At 29.7% G+C, this 22,769-nt stretch overlaps 1 protein-coding gene across 1 annotated transcript in view; it reads right to left on the bottom strand.

Moving 5' to 3' along the window:
* CSMD3 (CUB and Sushi multiple domains 3) overlaps positions 1–22,769 on the bottom strand; it is a 1,016,080-nt gene that overhangs the window by 605,054 nt on the left and 388,257 nt on the right. The window contains exons 8-9 of the mRNA XM_006916698.2: positions 16,154–16,231; positions 9,079–9,166 (exon numbers count right to left, since the gene is read on the bottom strand). Coding sequence (XP_006916760.1) covers positions 9,079–9,166; positions 16,154–16,231 — 166 coding nt within the window. The remainder of the gene's footprint in view (positions 1–9,078; positions 9,167–16,153; positions 16,232–22,769) is intronic.

Below are 22,769 nucleotides of genomic sequence, written 5' to 3'. Positions count from 1 at the left end.
GCACAGATGTGTATATAGAAGTTGAAAGTGGGAGTGGGAGAGATGAGAGATACAGGAATGGTGACATATGAGATTTAGAACAAAGTTGAGACTAAATCCTAAAAAGCCTTTTTATGCTGTCTACATCTGGCAGACTCTATCTGAAACCTTTTAACAATTATCCCTTACTCCTTAAATAGAATCCTGACTTATTCGGGATATGAGTAGATGTTCTTGACCTCTGTGCCATGTCTAGAGAAGACTCACATTAGTTTAAAACAGTTATGGTGATCTCATTCCATTAGGCTAGTGATTATTTAAAGGTGCATATATCAACCATTTCTGCCTAATGAAATGAAAGTGGGCTAGAACTTTTCTTCCTGAACAAAAATATCAAATCTCAAAAAGAGAAAACTCTTTGCTATTAGTCTTTCTTCCTTCTTTAAAAGACTGATATCTGGAGCAAGAGTAATAGTAGCCACCTTGCCATCGTGAGACAATTGGCACAAGATTCACAACTAATATACTAAGAATTATGAAGAAAAAAAAAGATTTAAAAAGATGGAAACAGGCTCAGGCTTTATTGCCATTGCCGAGTAGAGGAATATATTACAGAAAGTATTTCTTCTGGACGCCTTGTTATTTAAAGAAAATAAAGATTTATTTATAAAATTTCTTTTGAGCATTCCCTTACTTGCAATAATTTATCTAAAGGAATTCTTATGCCTATCTTATGATAAACCACTTTGCCTTTCTCTTTTTGTTTTGTTTAAAATTACACAGCATTTGTGAAGTAAATTGTAAATCACTGTGCTATTAAGTCAATTGAAAATGTATCCCAATACCTTGTCTACTTGGTAATTTCCTCAAAGGGCTTTATCTGCTACCCCACTTTGTACTCTACATTCAGCAATACAAACTAGCACTGAATGTGCTGTGTGGTTTACAAAGCTCTGTGTCGGTACACATGCCTCACCCTTATCCTAAAATGTTCTAATTGCACATATAAAGTTTTATCTGTTTTTTTTTTTTTTCATACAATTGAAAAATCCTCCTCATCTTTGTGTCTATAGCAATTGGCATAATGCCTGGCACATTATAGGCATTCGGTAAATGTTCATTAAATTAAATGACTCTTGCAATGTCTATAGACCTAGTTCAGTTTTATAACCCACCTTCTCTTTCTATATTTGCCTAAATACTTTGGAAAAAGGAATGTAGGAAATGGATATACAGTAGAAAAAAACTACTTAAGACTTTTATCTACTATGAGATCTCTATAATTCTAAAATATGTATTGATAAAAGCCTTTCCTGTATACTATTGAAGAGTTGTTGAACTCAATATGTTAGCTACAATTATCTCAGTCCCCAAGGGTAGGCAAAAAAAATGTTTTTCTTTTTTAAATCACACATTATAAGCATGGGAAAAAAATAGATAAGCAAGACAGGACAGGTCCTGTTCTCATTAAGCTTATATTTTAGTGGGAGAGACAAACTCTATCAGTGAGGGTCTAAGTGGAGAGCAGAAATCAAATTAAGCCTTTCCAAAGGAGGAAATTTAATACAAGATATTGGTTACAGTTAGGCAGTGAAAGAGCTGAGACACTTAGACAGTGTAGTACTCAGAGATTAGTATAACTGGAACTCAGGAGATAAATTTACTTGTTTTAAAAAACGTGACAATCTCATTGAGCCTACCATGTCCAGGAGCTACAGCCACCCACTGCAGAGAAAGGAAGTAAGCCCTGGATTCTCCCTGCTTTAATCTTTCAGTTTCCTGCTAGTATCTGTGAATGGTCAAAGTTAGCAAGAAGCCTAGAAAACCCAATCTGCAAGCTCATCCCCTAACTACTCCTAATGATAGTAGAGTACAGAAAATAAAAAAAAATTGATTTGAGGAATCAGACCGAGGATCAGCACAAAGATATCAAACAAATGAATAAACAAATAGAATAGTATCAGATGACAAGTACTATGTAGAAATGACATCAGAGAGAGAGAATGAGAACTGTGTCTAGGAAGCAGAAATGGCTCTTTGGAAAGGTTACATTTAATCTGATATCTTAATAACAATAAGACAGTTACTGATAGAGGGATCTGCCAGAAAGGGCCTCAGGTGGGAATAAGCTAGACATGTTTCAAAAACAGAAAAGAGGCCAGGATATCTGGATCAGAGTGGGAGATAGGGAGAAGTCTCCAAAATGAGCTCAGTGAGAAAGAAACAGAACAAGTTCTGGAAGAAACAGAATAGGTTCTGTAAAGATTCTTTTTAAGACTATAGGTTTTATTCTAAGTTCAAGGGGGAAGTCATTGGTGGAGTTTAAGCAGAGAAGTAATATGATGTAATCTGTCGTCAAAAGATCACTCTGACTGCTGTATGGTGTTGTATGCATCATAGATGACAATGGTAGTAGAGAGATCATTTAGGGCTGTATTAATGGTTCAAGGGAGAGATAGATGATAGTGGCTTGAATTAGGAAGGTTTTAATTGAAATGGAGAATGCTGGATATATTTCTGTATCTTTGGAAATAGAATCAAGAGAACTTTCTAATAATTTTGATATGGAGGAGTGCAATTAAGAGTGGTTAATTCTACAAAGAGCTTTTTATAAGGAAAACACTAATTTAATCTACAACACCTGTAAATCCTCTCCTTCTGTTTCTATATTTGGTTTATCAGTGATTTGTTAGGTTTTTTATTTTTTACTCATACCCCAAATCTCTTATGTTATCTATCTCCTTTAAACTAAAAACACTGTCATTACTTAAACATCTCTTATTGTTTTATTTCCTATTTTTTTCTCTTATCACTACGACCCAACTCATATTACATAACTAAAGTTATATCACTTCTTCTACTTTGTTCCATTCACATGGTATTTCCATCTTAATAAGGGTATTTTCTTTAATGAAAATAACATATACTTAATAAAGCTGAGTGTTTTTCTATGGAAAGTTAGAGAATACTAAATCTGAGTAACTGTTTAAATGTAACATGAGAAAATTTGACAGATCTGACATATGAATTCGTTTTCCTTATTATTGACGGTCACACTAAAAGAGACCCTTAATATTTATTGTTATTATAACTTATTTTTTCAAAAAATTGTTATTTAATAATGTATGGCATAAAACAAAATAAATAATCTCATTTTTTTCAGATTTGGAATTACTCTTAGTATAAGCAAAGTATCCCCACATTACACAAGTGGAAACATTTGCTTTATCTATAGTTTTATTCATCAAAAACCATTTCTTAAATGCAACAGTTTAACATAATTCTGAACAAATATATTTTAAACTTTATTACAATGAAAGTTTCCATAATTTGAATTATTTGTAGCCTCAAACTGTTCCTTAAATCACCTTTGCTTATTATTTTTATCATAACATTTCAATAACAACTTGTTTTTCCCCTCCAGTAATGAAGAGACCATGAATATAAAGTAGTCAAGTGTATATAAAGTGCTAATCTCCTCAGAAAATATGGAGAGTACTAAGTTTTATTTTGCATGTTATTTTGTAGACTGCCTATGTTGCATATTTTCACAAGTCACATTTCTTAAACATCCTATCACCTTAGATAAGATAATTAGAATAATTTTCAAAAACTAATTCCCACTATTTCTTCAATATAGTTATGCAACTTAAAAGTTATTTATTTATTTATTTATTTAAAATAAGGGCTAGTTTTAATATGGCACTACTGTCTTGAACAGTCTAGGATTCAAGCAACAACAGAACATTTATGCTTTCATTACTCTTTGTTTTCAGGTAAAGTAATACATCTTTTAAAGAACCTTCTCAGGTCAGAAATAGCTTTCTATATGGATAATAACAGTCAGATAAGTATTAATTGCACTGGTTAAAATATAACAGAAGAGAAAGGTTGTAGTGCAGGTTTACTTAAATTCAACTCAGGAAGCTTTTCTTAAGCATCTAAAGTGTTTCTGGCTTATCGATTGAAAAATAAAATGATGCCATCTGCCTTCAAGAAATAGAATATTTTTCTGCATCTATTGATATGATCATGTGATTTTTATCCTTTGTTTATGTGGTGTATCATACGTGTATGTTGTATATTTGTGTATGTTGAACCATCCTTGCACCCCTAGAAGGAATCCCACTTGATTGTGATGTATAATCTTTTAAATGTGTTGTATTTGATTTGCTAGTATTTTGTTTAGGATTTTTGCATCTATTGGTCTGTAGTTTTCATTTTTTGTGTTATCCTTACCAGGTTTTGGCATCAGGGTCTCCTAAATGAGTTAGGAATTATTGTCTCTTCTCCATTTCTTTGGAAAAAATAATTCATTTTGCAATTGCAACAAAAATAATAAAGTACCTAGGAATAAACTTAAAAAAAAACATATGAAAACTACAAGACATTATTAAAAAAATTGAGACACACAGAAATGGAAAGATACCCCATGTTCATGAATTGAAAGAATCAACATAGTTAACAGGGTCATATTATCCAGAGCAATATAGAGATTTAATGCAATTCCCATCAAAACCCCAATGGCATTTTTTTAACTAATTTCCCATTTGACCCAAGAATACTAGCTGGCAATGCTTACAGCTGCGGCATAACTTGTAAATTACAGTCCTAACCTTACCCCCAAAGTTTGTCACAAGATTTCTCGCTTTTATTGTTATTTTCGCATCACTCTAGTATACTGATAGTCTTTGAAAATAAATGACAACATTCTATTTAAAACATTCGTTTTTAGTAGGGGTATTTGCATTTACAAAATATAGTAATTCTCAGTCACTGAAATGTCGAATCCTAGAAAACATAGTATTCTTATGCATGATGTTAAATGAACACTGGTAGTGAGCTGCACTTTTTCTTTTCCTAAATGGGAAAAGAGTTAAAGAAATAGAACAGAAAAGCACAAGATTTGTACGCAATCACAAAAGATCCCAAATAGCCAAAGCAATCCTGAGAAAAAAGAAAGGCTGACGGTATCACACTGCCGATTTCAAATTATACTACAAAGTGACAATAACCAAAGTAGCACGGTATTGGCAGAAAAACAGATACACAGACCAATGGAACAGAATTGAGAGCCCAGAAATAAACCCAAATATTTATGCACAAATAACTGTCAACATAGGAGGCAATAATATAATATGGGGAAAAGAAAACATCTTCAATAAATTAGAAAGCCACATGGAAAAGAATGAAACTAGACTGCTATCTGTAACCATACACAAAAATTAACTCAAAATGGATCAAAGACCTAAACATAAGACCTGAAACAATAAATCGAATAAAAGAAAATATAGGTACTAAACTCATTTTTGAGAGGATTTTATGAATTTGACTTCAAAGGAAAGGGAAGTAAAAACAAAAATAAATGAATGGGACTATATCAAACTAAAAATCTTCTTCACGGCAAAAGAAATCATCAACAAAACCAACTCTGCATAAGAATTCTGGAACCTGAGCTTTCCTAGACATTTGGTTATAATTTTTAGAGACATTTAAATTTTTAATTTATTTTTCAAAACTGAAATTGCTGGCAGCTTCTATTATCTCTTTGGCAGCATTTCTCCCTTTTATGCTCCATAGGCACTTCAAATTAGAAATAAAGCTTTCAAGATTTCAAAACACAGCTGCTGGGATTCTCACCTTGGAGATTAGAGGACAAAATGGTAAGCAAAATATAGCAAGTCCCATAAGATACCTTACTTCTCTAAATTTTTTCTTATATATTTTCTCAGTGATTATAAAAATATTGATTATTTACATAGAAGAATGCTTTTGTTTTAGCAACCGCTGCCTATAACTCATTTAGTAATATAATGAGTTTGAAGGACTGCTATAAGGTCAGACGACCAGAGAAATTAATGGAAAAATGCTGAAGCTATAGTTTTGCTGTTTTCATCAATTCAATTCATTACATTTATGGAACTCCTCTTATCAGGAATACAGAAATATAAATAATCATATTTCTGATTCCAATAACATCATACTTAGGAAAGTTTCTAAAAGACAACGAAACCATTTATAATCGTGGGGCAGAGACTGGTACTTCAATCTAACAACCAGTCTTGCTTCCAGGTGTGGGGGAGTTGATTAAAGAGACAGTATTCTGTCCTCATCATTTAAAATTTTTCAATAGTATCAATACCCCTCAATCTCTTTTAAAGGGCTTTCTTTTCTTGCTTCACTCACTCCTATTCTATCACCATTCACGACCATGGTTTGCTAGCTCCTTGTAAGATAGATCTTTGCGACTATGTCATAGAAACTCTTGTCTTACTATGTAGTATAATTAATGTCATCTACTCATGTTGCTTTAATATTTTTTATGATATCTAATACTGATGATTCCTGACTATCTCTGAACTTCAATTATGTTCAACTACAAACTTAATACCGACTTGAAAATCTCTAAGTCACTGGAAGTTTACAATCTTAAAACCAAACTCTTGATTTTTCTCTTCAAACCACTGGAGTTCCACCCAATTAAATATTATCATTTACTCCATTCTAATGATGTTCAAGCCCAAAAAATTAGGTATCATCCCTTATTTTTTTCTTACTTTCCACATTAAGTTATTGGATATTGAGAATTTTATCTTCAAAAGATATCTTGAATCTGTCTAGTTTACTGTCATTATCATAGTCCAAGTCTCCACCAGCTACAGCTAGACTCCTAAAGTAGTCTTCTAACTAAAACTTATTTTCTTCAATCCATCTACCTAAAATATAAAGCATGATCTACCGAAAATATAAAGTGAACCAAATCACTCTCTTTCAACTCTTTGCAGCTTCCCATAATAGGTAGGTGACCTAAATGAGTGAAGTAGCTTAGGGGTAACCATGGTGAACCAGAAAAGAGCTTGCTCAGCTTATAAGAAGCAGCTGTTTATTAGTTCCAGCAGATGTTGCCATGATGGTACATTCATTTCAGTTGCCAAGTCTAAGGAAATAAAAAAAATTGTGTGTGTGTGTATGTGCATGCGTGTGTGTGTGTGTGTGTGTGTGCGTGTGTGTGTGTGTGTGTGAAATTTCCTGATCTTTAAATGTTCGTTCCCACATTTTAAAAACACTGAGTGCTTAACATAAAACATAGCTTCAATTCATATTAGGCTGAATCATTGCCAATTTTCTTCTTTTGCAGAAGAAATATGGTTTCCCCTTATCTCTGCAACTTCATTGTTTTTCTCCCACTTACATTCTATAATTTAGATTCACTTTATTTTTCTTCCTCAATGTGAAGTTCTTCCTTCCCTGTAGGCTAGATGCATAAAATTTTCCCAATATCAACAAGAGTGGGGCCTTGTTAAATTGGGTGGGCTTCCACCTGGATGGTTTTATTTTCTCTCACAGAAACTTATTTTTCAATTTTATTTTTTTGACTTTAAAGTACTTTTCTAAATTTGTTATTACAACTGCCTGTGCTCATTTAATTGCTTATTTCTTTCCTGCTATTAAATCCTAAGAGCTATGGGATGTATGTACTATGTCTGCTTTTGTGTGCTTTATTTGTTCCTAGTATAAGGTCAGGCATATAATGGGCAAGAAATATATGTGGATAATGAATGTATAAATGTTCTCTGAATTTCTCTTCCTGTCTATACTAGATTCTAATAATCCCTTAGAACTTAGTTCAATGTTAGCCTTCTGTGACCCTTATCTCCTAGATCTCCAAAATACCATACCTCCTCTGTGCTTCCATAACATTTCATACATTCTTAAATTATAATGACTATATTATATCTTAGTTTGATGGTGAGCTTCTTGATGCCTAACATCGATCCTGGTACTTGAAACCTGATGGAAAGATGATCTTAAGATTTAAAATGCACTACACTTGATGGTAATTAAACTCATTGTATTACTTTTATATTAAGTCTATTTCCAATACACCATGTATTTTTACAAACAGTGGGGTCAAGTAAATATTAATAGTAATAGTAATCATTTTATATATATTATTATAGCAGGTAGCAAGGAGTACTTATTTTGTCTCAAGCTTTATGATTACTAACATGCATACATTAATCTCATTTAATCGTGCCCTAAAATTTTATGGGATAAATATTTTTAATCTCATTTTTAAATCTGAGAAAATAAACTTGGTGAAAAGATAGTTTATGGCAAGGATGGGATTTGAATGAAATTTGACTTCAAAGCACAATGTAATATAGTGATTAAAAGATCAGGTTTTAGATTTAGGATGTAATGAGTTCAAATCCAATTCAATCAAATTATCTGCTCGATAAGCAGAACTTCAGTTTCCTCATTTATAAAGTGGTGATAAAATAATAAATACCTAATGGAATTTCATAATAAATAAAGAAGACATGTCAATTGCTTACCTCTTTGGAGCTTATGAATTATCATTTTTAATTATGGAGGCTGAAAGATTTAGGTGAGTTTTAATAAAGTTGCTTAGTATTATTTAGTATTTTATAAAATTTTTAAGTATCTTTAATTTTTAAATGCTATAATTAGAGGACTACTGAAAATTCAGTATTTAAAAAATACTATTTAATAGCTCTGTAAAATAATGGCTACCAGAGTTTACTACATACACTCTCTAGGATATTAGTAAACTTAATTTAAAATTAATAAAATACTATTTTAAGACAAAGATGAAGCATATTCAAGTTAGGTTTACTTCTAGAAATATGTATAAAATGTTTATATGACATTTGCAGGAAGGTTTCACAGATAGTATCTGATCTGAAACTCGTCATTGCATATGACAAATGTGATTTACATGTTACAGAAGAGGAATACGGGCAGAAAGAATTGAGTGACTTATCCAAGATTGAACAACTAATAAGCAGTAAAATTCTAATTTAAACACATGTCGTTCAAATCCAACTCCTGTTTTTTTCCCACTAAGTACATGATCAAAAAGTAATAATTTAAACTCCAAAAAGTATCCTTAAAAAGTTGATGTTATTTACCACATTAAATTAATAAAATATTATTAGTAGTAACATATCAATGAAATCTACCTGTTACAGTTGTAATACACCATGTATTTATCTCCATGTTATCATTTTTAGAATTTAAATTAAAATAAACTTTAACTAAATAAATAATGAAATAAATAATTTAAAATATTACCTAAAATCTGATCCAACTCTCTTCCCATTTTCTGGTTCACCTGGATCTGGACATAAATTGGAAGCTGTTTTAATACCTCCCTCATTTACTGTAACAACAGAAAAAAGAAAAAAAAAGGAATCAAAACGTATAATTAGAAAATTACAGATATTAATTTTAAAATTTACATAAATATATTATTGTATTTTTTATTATAATCACTAGTTTAAATACAGAATTTGATAACCCAAAACAAGATAGAAAATATTTTTTTCCATTTATAGATCTATAAAAATTAAATTTGGTATTCACATTCAATGACATACTATTCTGAATATTAACACACCAACAGTTAAAACTTTATTTTTAATTACTATCAAGTTGTGAAATCTCTGGAAATGCATTCCCAGGGTATCAGTGCCACAGTCTCCGTTAATTACTGGCAGTAAAGATATCACCACCAGTTACAACAGTGTTATTGGGTCCTGTTATTTTTAAAGTTGTAATAGAAAAATAAGACCCTATGAAAAAAAGTTTAAAGTTATTAGCATTTCTTATATGGTATATAACAAAGCAATTTAGTCTGTCAATGTCAAAATTAAAGTATTTACCAAGTACCTTCTTGAATTATGATATGATATTGAAAACCTAAATAATGGCTTTACCCTTTAGCAATATCCATGACTATGTTTAACTTAGCCAGGGTATATATTTTATTTTTATTTTTTTTTCCAGAACATCCTGTTAATCAAAGATTAATTAATATGTTCAGTGAATATGATCACATTGGAAAAATTCCCAAGATAAATTTTTTAATGGGAAGATTATTAAACCAGATAATTCTGAAATATGTGAAACTGTTTCATAAATTCAATTTTATAGTAAACTGGAGAATAACTTCTATTTTGCTCTTCATCGACTTATCTGCTCCTTTTAAGAAAAAAAACAGTACCTAAGTAGAGACTTCAGAATGAAAAAATATAAACCTTGTAATGGTTCTCGTCTTACAATGTGCATTAGAATCACCTTTGGGGCTTCCTTTTAAAGAATAGCGATGCCTACTTCTACTTCCAGATATTCTAATGCATTTACTCTGGGGTAGAACCCCAGGTATAGGGGTTTTTTTTGTTTGTTTGTTTTTTTAATAATCCTTAAGGTAGAGTCAGTGGTAGAGTCAATGTTGAGAACCAATGAGTCTTTGCATCATTTAGTTCAGAGTGATTTATCAGATAGCACGACAACTGTCAGATGATGACCTAGCAGTCATGGCTCTGGTAAAGATGTCATATTTTCAATTAGATATGAAATTTTACATTTGTGTTCTTCATTCTATAAAACTCACTTTCCTAAATATCCCCAACAATACTCTTATTGCCAACTTTATTATATATTCGCCAGTCTATGCAGGGCATGTGACATTTTTCCTTTTCTTGTTCTGCTGACTCGGTATTTAAATTCTCTTTATCTTTTTTTGTTTTGTTTTGTTTTTGGCTATTCTTTTACTTTTGCTGATATAACATGTAGTGGACAAATTCAAAGGCAATGGCCCACAGTTATCCATATTTTATACTTTCATTATGGCTTAAAAATTTACTTAAAAAATTACTCCAATGTTAATGACTTCCAATCTATGGTTTGTCATCTTTTCCAAGTTCCTTTCTTGCTCTATCAATGACTTACTAGATAAACCACCAAAATTCCCACTGTCATCTCATGTGCAGGCTCAAACCAAACCTATTTACTGATGCTTTTGTGACTTTATTATCCTTCATTTCCAAACCATCTTGAGTACTAGAGGATAAACTTCCTTAAACATAGTTTGTATTACTGTTCAAGTTCCTAGGATTCAACTGTATTTCCAACTAGTCACAAAGATGCATCCATAACTCGAATCCAACAAGATTCTTCTTCATTCTGTAGTTTTACTGGTCACCCATGTTCATCCTATGCTTTATGTTTTCTCCATGTCTCTGTGCTTTCTCTTCCCATTTAGCTATCAAAATCCTATCTAATTTTCAAGACTCAAGTCTCACAGGTTTGCAAAATACAATCTTTCATTTATCCCAGATTATTTTAATCCTCTTTTTTACATAACATTTATACTTAAATTTTAAATTATATTGTCATATTATAAAAGAGCAGTTTCACATTTCTTAGTCATATATACAAAGATATTATATCCCTGATAAAGATAAGGGAAAAACTAATAATTAGTTTAATAAGCCTACAATGCCTCAATAGGAGTTAATATCTTCTTCAGTAAATATATCCCAGTTGTTTTATTAAAAATAATACCTGTATATTATTTTAATGAATCATATATTTTCTGTTGGAAGCACTCCCTTTCCTATCTTTACATGGCTTTTTGCAAATACTCTAGTATACCTTATTAAAATGTGACTTTTTGAACATCGAATAGAGATGAAGAAAAGGAGTGGCATGACCTATATTTACCTACTTTATTATATTAAAATGTATAGTGCAGATTATAAATTAATACAGAAGTGGTCTGGGTATATATTATTGGAAAATAAAAATATTTATTGCCTCGAAAAGTAAGCCTAGGTTAATATGAATTTTTACAATAGCTAATACCTACATAGTACTAACTACTTGTCAGGAACTATTCTACATCTATTTACATGTATCAACTCATTTAATCTTCACAATAATTTTAAGGGTAGATATTAATATTATACATTTCCTACAGGTGAAGCAACTGAGGTATGAAGAGGTTAAAAATATTTCTAAAGTCATATTGTCAGTTAATGCCTACGTCTAGGTTTAAACCTTGGCAGACTGATTTTAAAAATTCTGCTCTTAAACCCTGAGCCCTACATCTTGTCCAAAAAGGTCAGCAAGACAAAATGGCATTGCTAATTAAAATTCAAAACATTTTTCCAAACATTTCATTTAAAAATGCATAGCATATTTATGACTTTCACCATTTTTACTTAATACTGGTTCTAATGATTTTAATTGTCAATTATCTTTTCTACTTGGAAGCTTCCCTTAAACCACTGCTTTTGGAATTTGGCAATATGGGAAAGACACACTGATTTAAAATGTACAGATAACAGGAGACCTTCTACATGATATGCGTATTTAATGTTCTTTCATTAAAAACATTTAAAATAAAAAATAAAGAACAAAGTGTATGATCTGTTACTTCTTTGGTATTTGGATATTTCATAATTGCTCATAACTAGTGATGGCAAGACATTCAGATGAAGTTAGAATTCATTTAATCAGCTGCTTTCACTACATACTGTCATTCAAGCAACTGGACAGATTTATCACTTTTACTTCTTTTAATGAGAATAGTAACTTGCAGAGCAGTAAGGACATGAGTGTACTTTACAGTTTAATTACATGCACAGGCTGCTGCTCCTTGAAGAGAGTATCACTATGAGAACAACCTTTGGTTGTGACTTTTAAGGATATTATTATTATTATTATTATTATATTAATTATTAACAGAACATGAGTCCTTTTCCCCATATATTAGCAGAAAAAAGAGAGAAGGATAGCATAGGGTTTTGAAAATTGAATGAACTGTCATTTCTTATAACACTGAAGTGTCTTTAGTACATGTATTTATAAAATATGCTACAGGAATCTTAATTTACCATATTATTATATGTTCTAGCTTGAAAATACTATACAATTATTAGTCAACATCAAAATGCAATATTTTTATTACAAGCAAGTTATCTGAGTCTTCTGATATTATTTAGTGCATAATCTACCCTAAAAAATAAAAATAAATTCTGACTAAAAGTCATCTCCACATTGTTTCATCCAGCTACTTACATTGCTACCTTTCTTGGATTTTTTTATGTTAGATTTTAATTTTTATACAACCTTAAAAAATATAGTGCTTCTGGATATTGTTCTGAATTCAAATATCATGGATATTGACAGAATGTTATTTTATACTAACTTTACATTCCACACAAAGTTGCCTCTTTGAGCTTCCCAATAAAATGCTGGGTCCTTGCCAGCTGAGACTGTACTTTATTCACTCTTTATCTTCATAGTATAGCTTGGTGCTGCCATAGAGAAGTAGCTCTAATAGAATTGTGGAATGAATGGATAATGTAAATGAATGAAAGCATGGATCTGAATAAGAAGAAATTAATAGTTATAGGAAGCTCACACTTTCTTAGTAATTATACCTTAATATTCTAGAAGAGCCTAGCAGAAAAATTGGCAAGACTTCTGGGTAACTAAATTCAACATTTTAAAATATACAAATTTGTTTTTATTTTTTACATTTTTTAAAATTTTATTGTATTAGTTTCAAGTATACAGTATATTGGTTAGACATTTATATAATTAATAAAACAATCTCCCCTAATTACTCTTTCTCTCCTCTGGCTCTCCACTTAGCTATTACATTAATGCTAACTGCATTCCCTATACCATGCTCTCCATCCCTGTGACCATCTATTAACTACTAATTTGTACTTTTTTAACCCTTCTCCCCATTCTCCTAGGCCCCTAATACCCTCCCCTCTGGCCCTCGCCAGAGTCTTCTATATTTGTGAGTCTGTTTTTGATTAGTTTGTTCTTTTCATTCCTTAGATTCCACATATAAGTGAATTCATATGGTATTTATCTTTCTCTGTCTGAGTTATTTCCCTCAGCATAATAACCTCTAGGGCTATCCATGTCCTTGCAAATGTTAGGATTTCATTTTTTTAATGGCTGAGTAATATTCCATTGTATATATGAACCATAACTTCTTTACCAATCTATTTTTTTCCTTCCTTGGCAAACTTACTCTTTTTGATGAAGAACATAAATGGACAGGTAGAAGCTATTTTAATTTCAAGTATTAAAGTTGGGGGGAAAAAACTCAGAATTTTCTATTTAAACAATCAAAGGCTCTGCATGAAGACTACCTGCAGCTTCCTGAATCTCTTAATTTGTTTCTTAGTTATAACTTTAAAAGTGTTATTGTAGGAAGATACGCTTTGACAATGCATAGTTCATGTACTCCATGCTTAAGCTCACTTTTGGCAGTTACAGTAATAGAATTGATTGCTTTTACAAAGACCACCAACTTAAATATATTTTTTCATTTTTTTTTTCATCTGAAAGATGAGTGTCACATACAAATTCTCTCCTTCTAAAATTATTTGGCCCTGTTCAACAAATGATATCAAGGAGGTGAAGATCCAAATGCTTACTTGATAACAGATACACAATAATGATAAAAATTAAAACAATATAACAAAAATACTTCTCATCTCTTACATAAAATGTAATGGATAAATGTAAAATTTGTTTTAATATTATTAAGTAAATTAACATTTTGTTTTTGCATTGCAATTAACTTTTTTTGGCCTATTAACTTTCTCCACAATTTTAGAACAAACATTCTTTAAATAAAATTTGTTTTTTTAAACACAGGTTTTTCCCCAGATGCATTGTTATGTCTGCTTCCTTTCTTGATCACTCTCATAATCCCTGCACAAAAACAATAAAAATAATATATATGCCCACTAGGCAATATACCAAGTATAGAGAATTACATACATCTTGAAACCTTAATAAATCTTACCTATTTTAGTATAAGTAGCTGGAATTTCCCAGGACATTTAAAGTATGAAGCATGCAGCATATAAAATAACAGTATAGCCAAAATGGGGAAAGGATGAAACAGTCATAGTTTATAATTCCACTTAGAATTGCAAATAAATATATTGGCCGGAAAAAAAATTAGAAATAAAGGTAGTGAACCTAATATTTAAGTCTTCAATCAGTCAACTTTTATTTCATGTTAACATAATGGAATTTGATGTCATAATAATTTCACCTTTTTCTGTTTATATTTTCTTTTGTAGGAAAAATATCTTTCCAAGATGTATTAAATAATTAATATTAGAAAAATACTATAGCACTATTTGTTTTCCCTAAAAATTGATATATCAACTTTAAAAATGTTTATATCAATCTTGAAAATGTGTTTTTAACTCAAAAAATATTACAAGAAATTATTACACAGTTAAATACTTTAAAATAGACTGTTTAGTGCTTTTCAATTTGATCAAAAATTTCCAATTGATATTGCTATTTTTGGTTTAGTATTCCCATATCTAACATCACATTTTAAAATTATGATACTAAATATTTTATAACATACAGGCTCCAAATTTGTTTCTTGATAATTGATATAATTGTTCTAATTGTGTCATTTACTGTTATATATACCAGTCAACAAATATTTAGGTGAAACACTTTTCTGATATAACTATAATGAATGATTTTTGTTAAAGAAATCGTTATGAACTCATTTCATCAGTTGATTTGAAAATGAATAAAAATAATAATGCTAAAATATGCACTCCTGTTAAAAATAACACATTATTTACAATAATCTACTATCAATATGTCATTTTAAAAGTCAGATATCGCATCATGAGTGGCTTCTTTCAAAATTTATATGTATCTGCATGAACAGCAGGGCAGGAATTTCCACAAGCTGCTATTGACTTATACTACAAAACTGCATACCCTCCAAAAATTTTTATTTTATGTTAATTTATGGTAATACACATGAATGCACGTCCAGTGATTCTTAATCAGATTCATGGATGAACTTTATAATTACTTCACAAAAGACTACTGACTTAAAGGTTTGGATGTTATAACTCGAGTTAAGAATATCTTTTTTCCTTAAATGAAAAATTGCTATTAAAAGAATTTTTCCTTAGGAAAATAATTATGTTGAAATTTAGATATGGTCAAACAAAAATCCTAAGAGAAATCACTAATTTAAGGAATTTCACTCATTTTTTTAACTCACATCTTAGAATTAAAAAATTAGGATGTTCTCAACATTGCAGATCAAAAGAGATTTTTTACATTTTAAATTAATCTGATCTTAGGAGTTTGCCATATTAACCCATTAATTCAATATACATTTAAATACAAGAAAATGTTGAATAATAATCATGCATGTTATATAGATATTAATGCAGTTAATTTGATAAATATACAAATAGTTTTATAAAACACACACAAACACACAGACATTACAAACTTCACTCTTGCACTAGAGAAAGTAACGAAAAAGGAGTACACTCACAGATAGAAAACTTGTTGCTGTTGTCTTTCCCTGGAAACAATTTAAATCCTCTAGATTTAAAATCTATGGCCTTTTTCACTAGTTAAGAAAACAAACAAAAACATGTATCAGGATATACAATTTTAAAATAAAATTCAAGTTAACAAATTTTGTTAGCATGGATTTACTCAAGTTAAAGAAACTGCTTTCTTAACCTGATATAGATTACCCAGAAGAAAATTTAAAAAGAAAGATTAGCAATATAATTACTAAGTGAAATGCCGAGCAGTAAAGAAGGATTTTAGTGTTGTAGAGGGAGAATCCTGCATATATGTATAGGTATTTTTAAATTCTATCCAACTTTTTATATGAGAGTAAAGAATTAACACTTTATCATAAACCCATTTGAATTAATCAAATGTTATGAAATAAATTAAATTACAAAAATTAAAATATTATGACATAAAAGTAGAAAGAATTTAATGAACTTGGTCTTTAAAATAAACTAATGTATTTTTCAGTTAATTTAGCATAATTGAAATACCAGGACATGTTTAATAAAATGGCATAACTGGAAAAATTAAAATACATTTTAGCATTTCTGTTAATCTTTTCTTTCATAGTCATTGCTTTTGACAATTTGATAGATGTCAGTCCATAGTGAATAAAATTTATGAAAGTGAATTACAACTATTTGGAGTTCATTTAAAATATATTGCTACTACTTTTTGAGATGTTGATATTAGAAATCAAAATCATACGATACTGGCATAATTCACTGTGTACTATATTAAAACAAATATGACTGGATTTGCCTAAAAATAATAAATTCAATAAAGTAACTTGAAACATTTTAAAACCATTTTTTCAATTATTCTAGATGAAGAAAAAAATCATTTCCTTTTTAATATAAATTATTTGATTCACTACAATTGCTATCTCATTTTTAAAAGCAATAAACAATAGTTCAGAAGACTATTTAAATTTTTAATGACATCAAGTGAAATAAAGAAAATCTACTTAATTGAAACTTCGCTAATTAAAAAAAGTTATGCAATCTGATCTAATAACATATTTAAATTTCAATTATTTTCTTTCCAAAAACCAGCATGAACCAGAATGCAAGGGATATAATTAACTCCTCAATTATAATTTGAAATTTTACATATTGCTCTTTATGAGGTTTAAAGGTAGGGATGATAGGCTGAAACAGTAGGTTGAAACAATTAGGTTTTATTCATGTCATAAATTTTAAAAAAGCAAAACTGCTTTTTTGTTAGTTTAAGATGATCGTTTTACTGTGACTTGCCATTTTATCCAATTATGGATATTCAAATTATGGATATTTTACTGGTTTTGAAACATTTTAAGGTGCTTTTTTTTTTTTTTTTTTTTTTTTTTTTTTTTTTTTTTTTTTTTTTTTTTTTTTTTTTTTTTTTTTTTCTTGTTAACATCTTCCAAAGTAGAAAGGTAGAGACAGGGTCTAATGTCTTATTGGAATATAGGGTTAAGAACTATCTATACATATTACATAAAAAAATGAGGAAAATGATCATTGGAGCAGGATTTAAAGAGACATGATTCTTAGCAATTATTAGTTCTCAGATTTTGTATAAGAATCTGCCTCTTTATCCTTGGTCTCTTCTCGTAAAATAAGAATTTAGATTAGATGACTGTTCAGTCACTTTACACTTTTGAGGTTCTTTAACTGTGATCCTTTATAGTGAATGATTACATCTCTCAAGTTGTGCTTTTTGTTGTAATTCTTTCACATCCCACCCTACGGTAAGCTAAGTTTTAGTTCTACTAGAGTATTCAACTGCTCTAAATTTAGTTTCTTCCACTTGTGAATTTTCCTGCTGTCTTAAAATTCCTTTTTAACAAAATTTGCATTTTGTATTATGAAGCATAATTCTACATTTCATTTCCCCAATCCAAACATAAATTATAAGTAGAAATTCTACCTGTTTTTCTCTGCATTGTAAGAACTGACTTTAAGTATTACAAATGAGTCTGAAGATTTCATGGTAGCTTCAACACAAATCTGAGATTCTTGAATAAAGAAAAATAAATGAAAAGCTTGTAAAATCGCAGGAGAAAATCGAAGAAGAAAAGTCTAGAGGGTCAAATTGCTCGGTTCTAAAATGTGTTACTAGGAATAAAGGATGTCAAATTCTACAAAAGGTGTGTGTGTGTGTGGAAATGGTAGGTTTATATAACATGCTAATGTCTAAACTTGAATATTTGATAGGGTGAAGTAAGAGACAACTCTAGCTAAGAAAGTGCCATCTCAGACCTAAAAGTTTTGAATAACCTCCTGGTTCTATAGGGACTTAGCCTTATTTTATTTCTTTTTTAAGCATTTATTTGTCAATTTGAATCAAAGAAATAAATCTATATATTTTTTAAAGTAAAAAGTATAATAATTGTAATGCAGATGCAAAAGATCGAAAGCCAGGAGAGTATCCATTTTAGGAGCTAAAAAGAAATGAATGAAAAATAAAACAAAATTTAAATCCATAAAAAAATTATAATATGTTAAACAGTAAACCCATTCTTTAGATCTTCTTATAATTTCAATAGACTTGCATATCTCTTTATGAATAAATTGAGAGGATGAAAACATCAAACACCAATTGCAAGACCGTGGTCTAAATCATGTGTCAATAAAATGTTAAACCTCAATTATATGCCATAAAAATGTAACTTTTATTATGTATTACAAGGTATATACATTAAATATCAACATGGCATCAAGCAATTAGGGGTTTTACCATATTAAACTTATAAAATTAAACAGACCTTTTTAACAGTTGTATTTCAGTAACAAGCATGTAAAATGTATTTTATCACAGAGATAAAATTCATTGTAGTCTTTTATACAGGTTAAGAAAAATGTTAAAAGACAAATATGTGGTTTATGTTTTAATCCTTCCATTGTTCTGTGAGCTTCTCAAGGTCAGGAATAATATTTTATTTAGGTGGTACTTGTATGAGTGTATGATTGAATTAATAAATGCAATATTTTAAGTTTTGGCTCATTTAACTAAAAGCATTTGTTGGAAGGATATCCTTTACTAATCATGAATTAGGAAGGGAGAAAGTGATAAAAGAATGAATGTTCAAGATGAAGCACTTTCATGTATAAAGCTATTTTTAAACACAAAAATTATATATGTTCTAATACTTTTAATAAAATTCATTAAATGTAAGACACATAGATATGCACAAAGATTCATTTCCTTCGTTTTTTTTTTCTGCTTTTCACATGCTAAACTTTTGTTTACTTTATTTATTGTTTTTTAGGGGGGTTGAAATGTTTTTAGCAAATGGAAATATAATATGGGAAAAGTCTGTCAGATTTTTATTATAGCATTATTTGTTAAATGTTATCAAAACATCTCAAAACCCCTTTTGTTTTCTATTTAAACTATATTCTAACACAATAATAAAGAGAAAATGAATGTTTGTTATGCTGTTTGTTATCTTAATCTTCCAAATTTGAAGTATTTATTTTGACAATAAGTTATCTTGCAAATGGCAGTAGCTGCATTATAAATCTGTGATTAAATCAGATTATGATAACTTCTGAAAAGGAAAATAATTTCTTTAGAAAGTAAGTCGCTTGTATCTTATTCATTTTTTTGGTTTATTTTTGCTTCATTTTAACTTTTCAAATGTCTAAGAATGCCTTTCTCTTCTACTGTATTTGAAATCATGATACCTAGATGTATAATTCCTACTTCTCATTTTGAATTATGATTTTTATCTTTATCTTTATAATCAATAAATTATACTAATAAAATGATTTCCTTAATTTTTTGTTTTGGTCATTTAAACAAGTGTGTGAATTTGAGAATCTAGCACATCTCGCTAGTGACAGTAGATTCATTTACATGGGTACTAAGAAATATAATCAATCACTGACTCACTGACTAATTCTATCACAGGTCAAGATAATGTTAAAATCCAGTATTTTATTTGTGGCATTTTCCTCACTGGACTAGGAATTGGGAGACTGTGTTCTAGTTCCATAAGACATGGGGCACACTGTTGAACTTCTCTATTCGTTTCTAAGAGATTCATTCATTTTACTCTTAAGTATTTAGGTGTAGAATTTGAACCAAAGGAAGAGTGAAAGACACATGTAGTCAGAATTCTCAATTCCATTTCAAAAATTAAAATGCATTTTGAGATTGCAAAAGTACTTAACTGTGCTAAAAGGATACATTTTGTTCATTTTTTTTTTTTTTTAAGTAAATGGTGGCTTGATGTTACATGTCTCAAAACATTAAAATTCAACACCTGTTGTCTACACACTGTACTGGCAGAACAAAACACTTCTTTAGAATGTATTTTTCAAGGAGGCTGCTACTTGGTTATTCCTTCCACATTATCCTTAGAAGAAGAATGATCAAGAAATTATACAGACACCAGAGTAAAAGCTAGGTAATATTCCTGCAGTGTCTGCTTTATCATCTTTCAAGTAAAGTTTACCATTTGGATACAAATTTCTCAAAAAAGAACATTTGCTTTATAAATGTTTCAAAAGAAGATAAATAATACTGACCACCATTTGATGAGAAAAGTTGTGTTGCAACTAATGCTTAACAATACTAAAAAAATAATTTGTAAATACTTACATATTAGAGATATTTGAGGCCCAAAATATTCTCAAATTTAAAATGATGGAATTAGAACAATTAAATTTAGCACGAAATGATATACATTCAATTTTATAATTACTTCAAATCTAATATTCTCCTTTTTAAAAATCACTACAGATAAGTAATATGGTACAGACACTCCAGTATTTTTTAAGTCCTAATTTCTATTTATGCTATCATACTAGTTTATGGCCAGCACTTATTCCTGCATATCAAATGTATAAATATAAATTTTAAATATAAAATTTACGTGATGTCCAATTTTTAGTTGAAAAAAATTACAATTATATATGGCACCACTATGCTTAAATTCTACAAAAAATTCCAGGAATAAGTACAGAGCAAGAATTCACTAAATGTTATTTTTATTATTGTTATTACCAGTTATAATTTTAAGATCTATTCAGTTTCAGAGGCCATTCTAATTGATGATGCAGTATACTCAATTTTTTTCAATTATTTTGTGTTATGCCTTTTTTACTGCGTGGGAATGACAAATTAAATCATCTACTTCCCCTAGATTTCTAAGTTAAATTTTATTTTTAATACAGAGTTAGAAACTTCCCCAAATCTTTTGACGAAAATAGTAAATTTAGTATGAGTATATAGAAACTACTTTTTATAAAAAAATGTGTAGTTATTCAGCATATTTAAGGTATTCATGTAACAGGCTCATTTTCACTTTTATAAAAGAAGATTCTGAAGTTACAAGCTCTCTGAAGTTACAAGCTCTCGAAATTTTGTATATGGGCTTTCTTTCCTCCCCAAAATGAACCAATTTCAGGAATTCATAACACTTATGTAGATACCAGCAGATGCACTCGCAGTGCTTGGCGTAACAGGTCTTACAGTTATAGTGTGCTATAAAATGTCAGGATAAAAAAATGTAAGACTTTTATATTCTCTTTATGGATTCTTATAATTAGCATAATAAAATAACTACATGGTAAGAGTTACTATTGGTACATTCACAAATATTTTTAAACAATTTTAAGACTGTCTCAGACTTCAATGAAGTTTTAATATTCATCGTCTGACACTTTCAAATGGAATTTTTATTATCTTTAGTCCTACAGTTAAATATGAAAATCCCCTCCATTCTCTTTCTTAGGCCCTTTTTTGTTTTGATATATCATATTCTTTATGAAAATGGTTTTCTATTTCCTTTGTTTATAATCTGTTCTTTTCCTATTAATTTTTACCATAGATCATTTCAGTGTAAGTGGTAATATGAAAGTGATAACATTCTTTTTTTTTTTTTTTTTTTGATGCTTAGGCTCATCCTCATTTTCATAAGGATGCTTAGGGAATATGAAGATTAGGCAAAAATTCTCAAATGATCTCAACAACAAAAATATACCTGGAGGTTTATTTTCAAAGATTCTTACTCAAAACAAATCAAGTAATTTTAGGTCACATATTTGTTTTACATTCAATCACTTTTGTTCACTATAATGCCTTCTAATATGAGACTAATTGGAAAAGAAGCAACTGATTGAATAATAGTGAACACAGTAGATGAATATCATGTGACTGAGGACAATAAAATACATTCTTCAACTACAAATTTTATTAATGCAGTGAATAATTTTAAATAAAAATTTCAGAAAAATAATTTTACTTTAATGCATAACAATGTGCCCTCATCCCTTCTGATTTCAGATTATGTTTTATCCAAGTTCTTCTCTAGATGTTATCATTACCTGGATTCTATTTAAAATAAGCATAGATGGGTTCTAATAGTTTTGTTTGATGTAAGGTTATACTGCTAAGTTCATGGCTATTGAAGACAGCAAAGGACTTGTCATAACCCATCTATGATGCATATTGTCCATATCATTCCAGATCACTCACCTCCTTGTTCATTGTACACAAGGTTGATCTGAATGAGCTACACTACATCCCACTACTTTGGCATTGCATTAACAGCACTGGCATCACCGGAGGCTTGTTAGAAAAGCAGACTGCCA

Source organism: Pteropus alecto, unplaced genomic scaffold (genome assembly GCF_000325575.1).
Source record: "Pteropus alecto unplaced genomic scaffold, ASM32557v1 scaffold164, whole genome shotgun sequence".
Lineage (NCBI taxonomy): Eukaryota > Metazoa > Chordata > Mammalia > Chiroptera > Pteropodidae > Pteropus > Pteropus alecto.
Note: the sequence above shows the minus strand (reverse complement) of the source record. Positions and strands in the feature narration are given on the sequence as shown.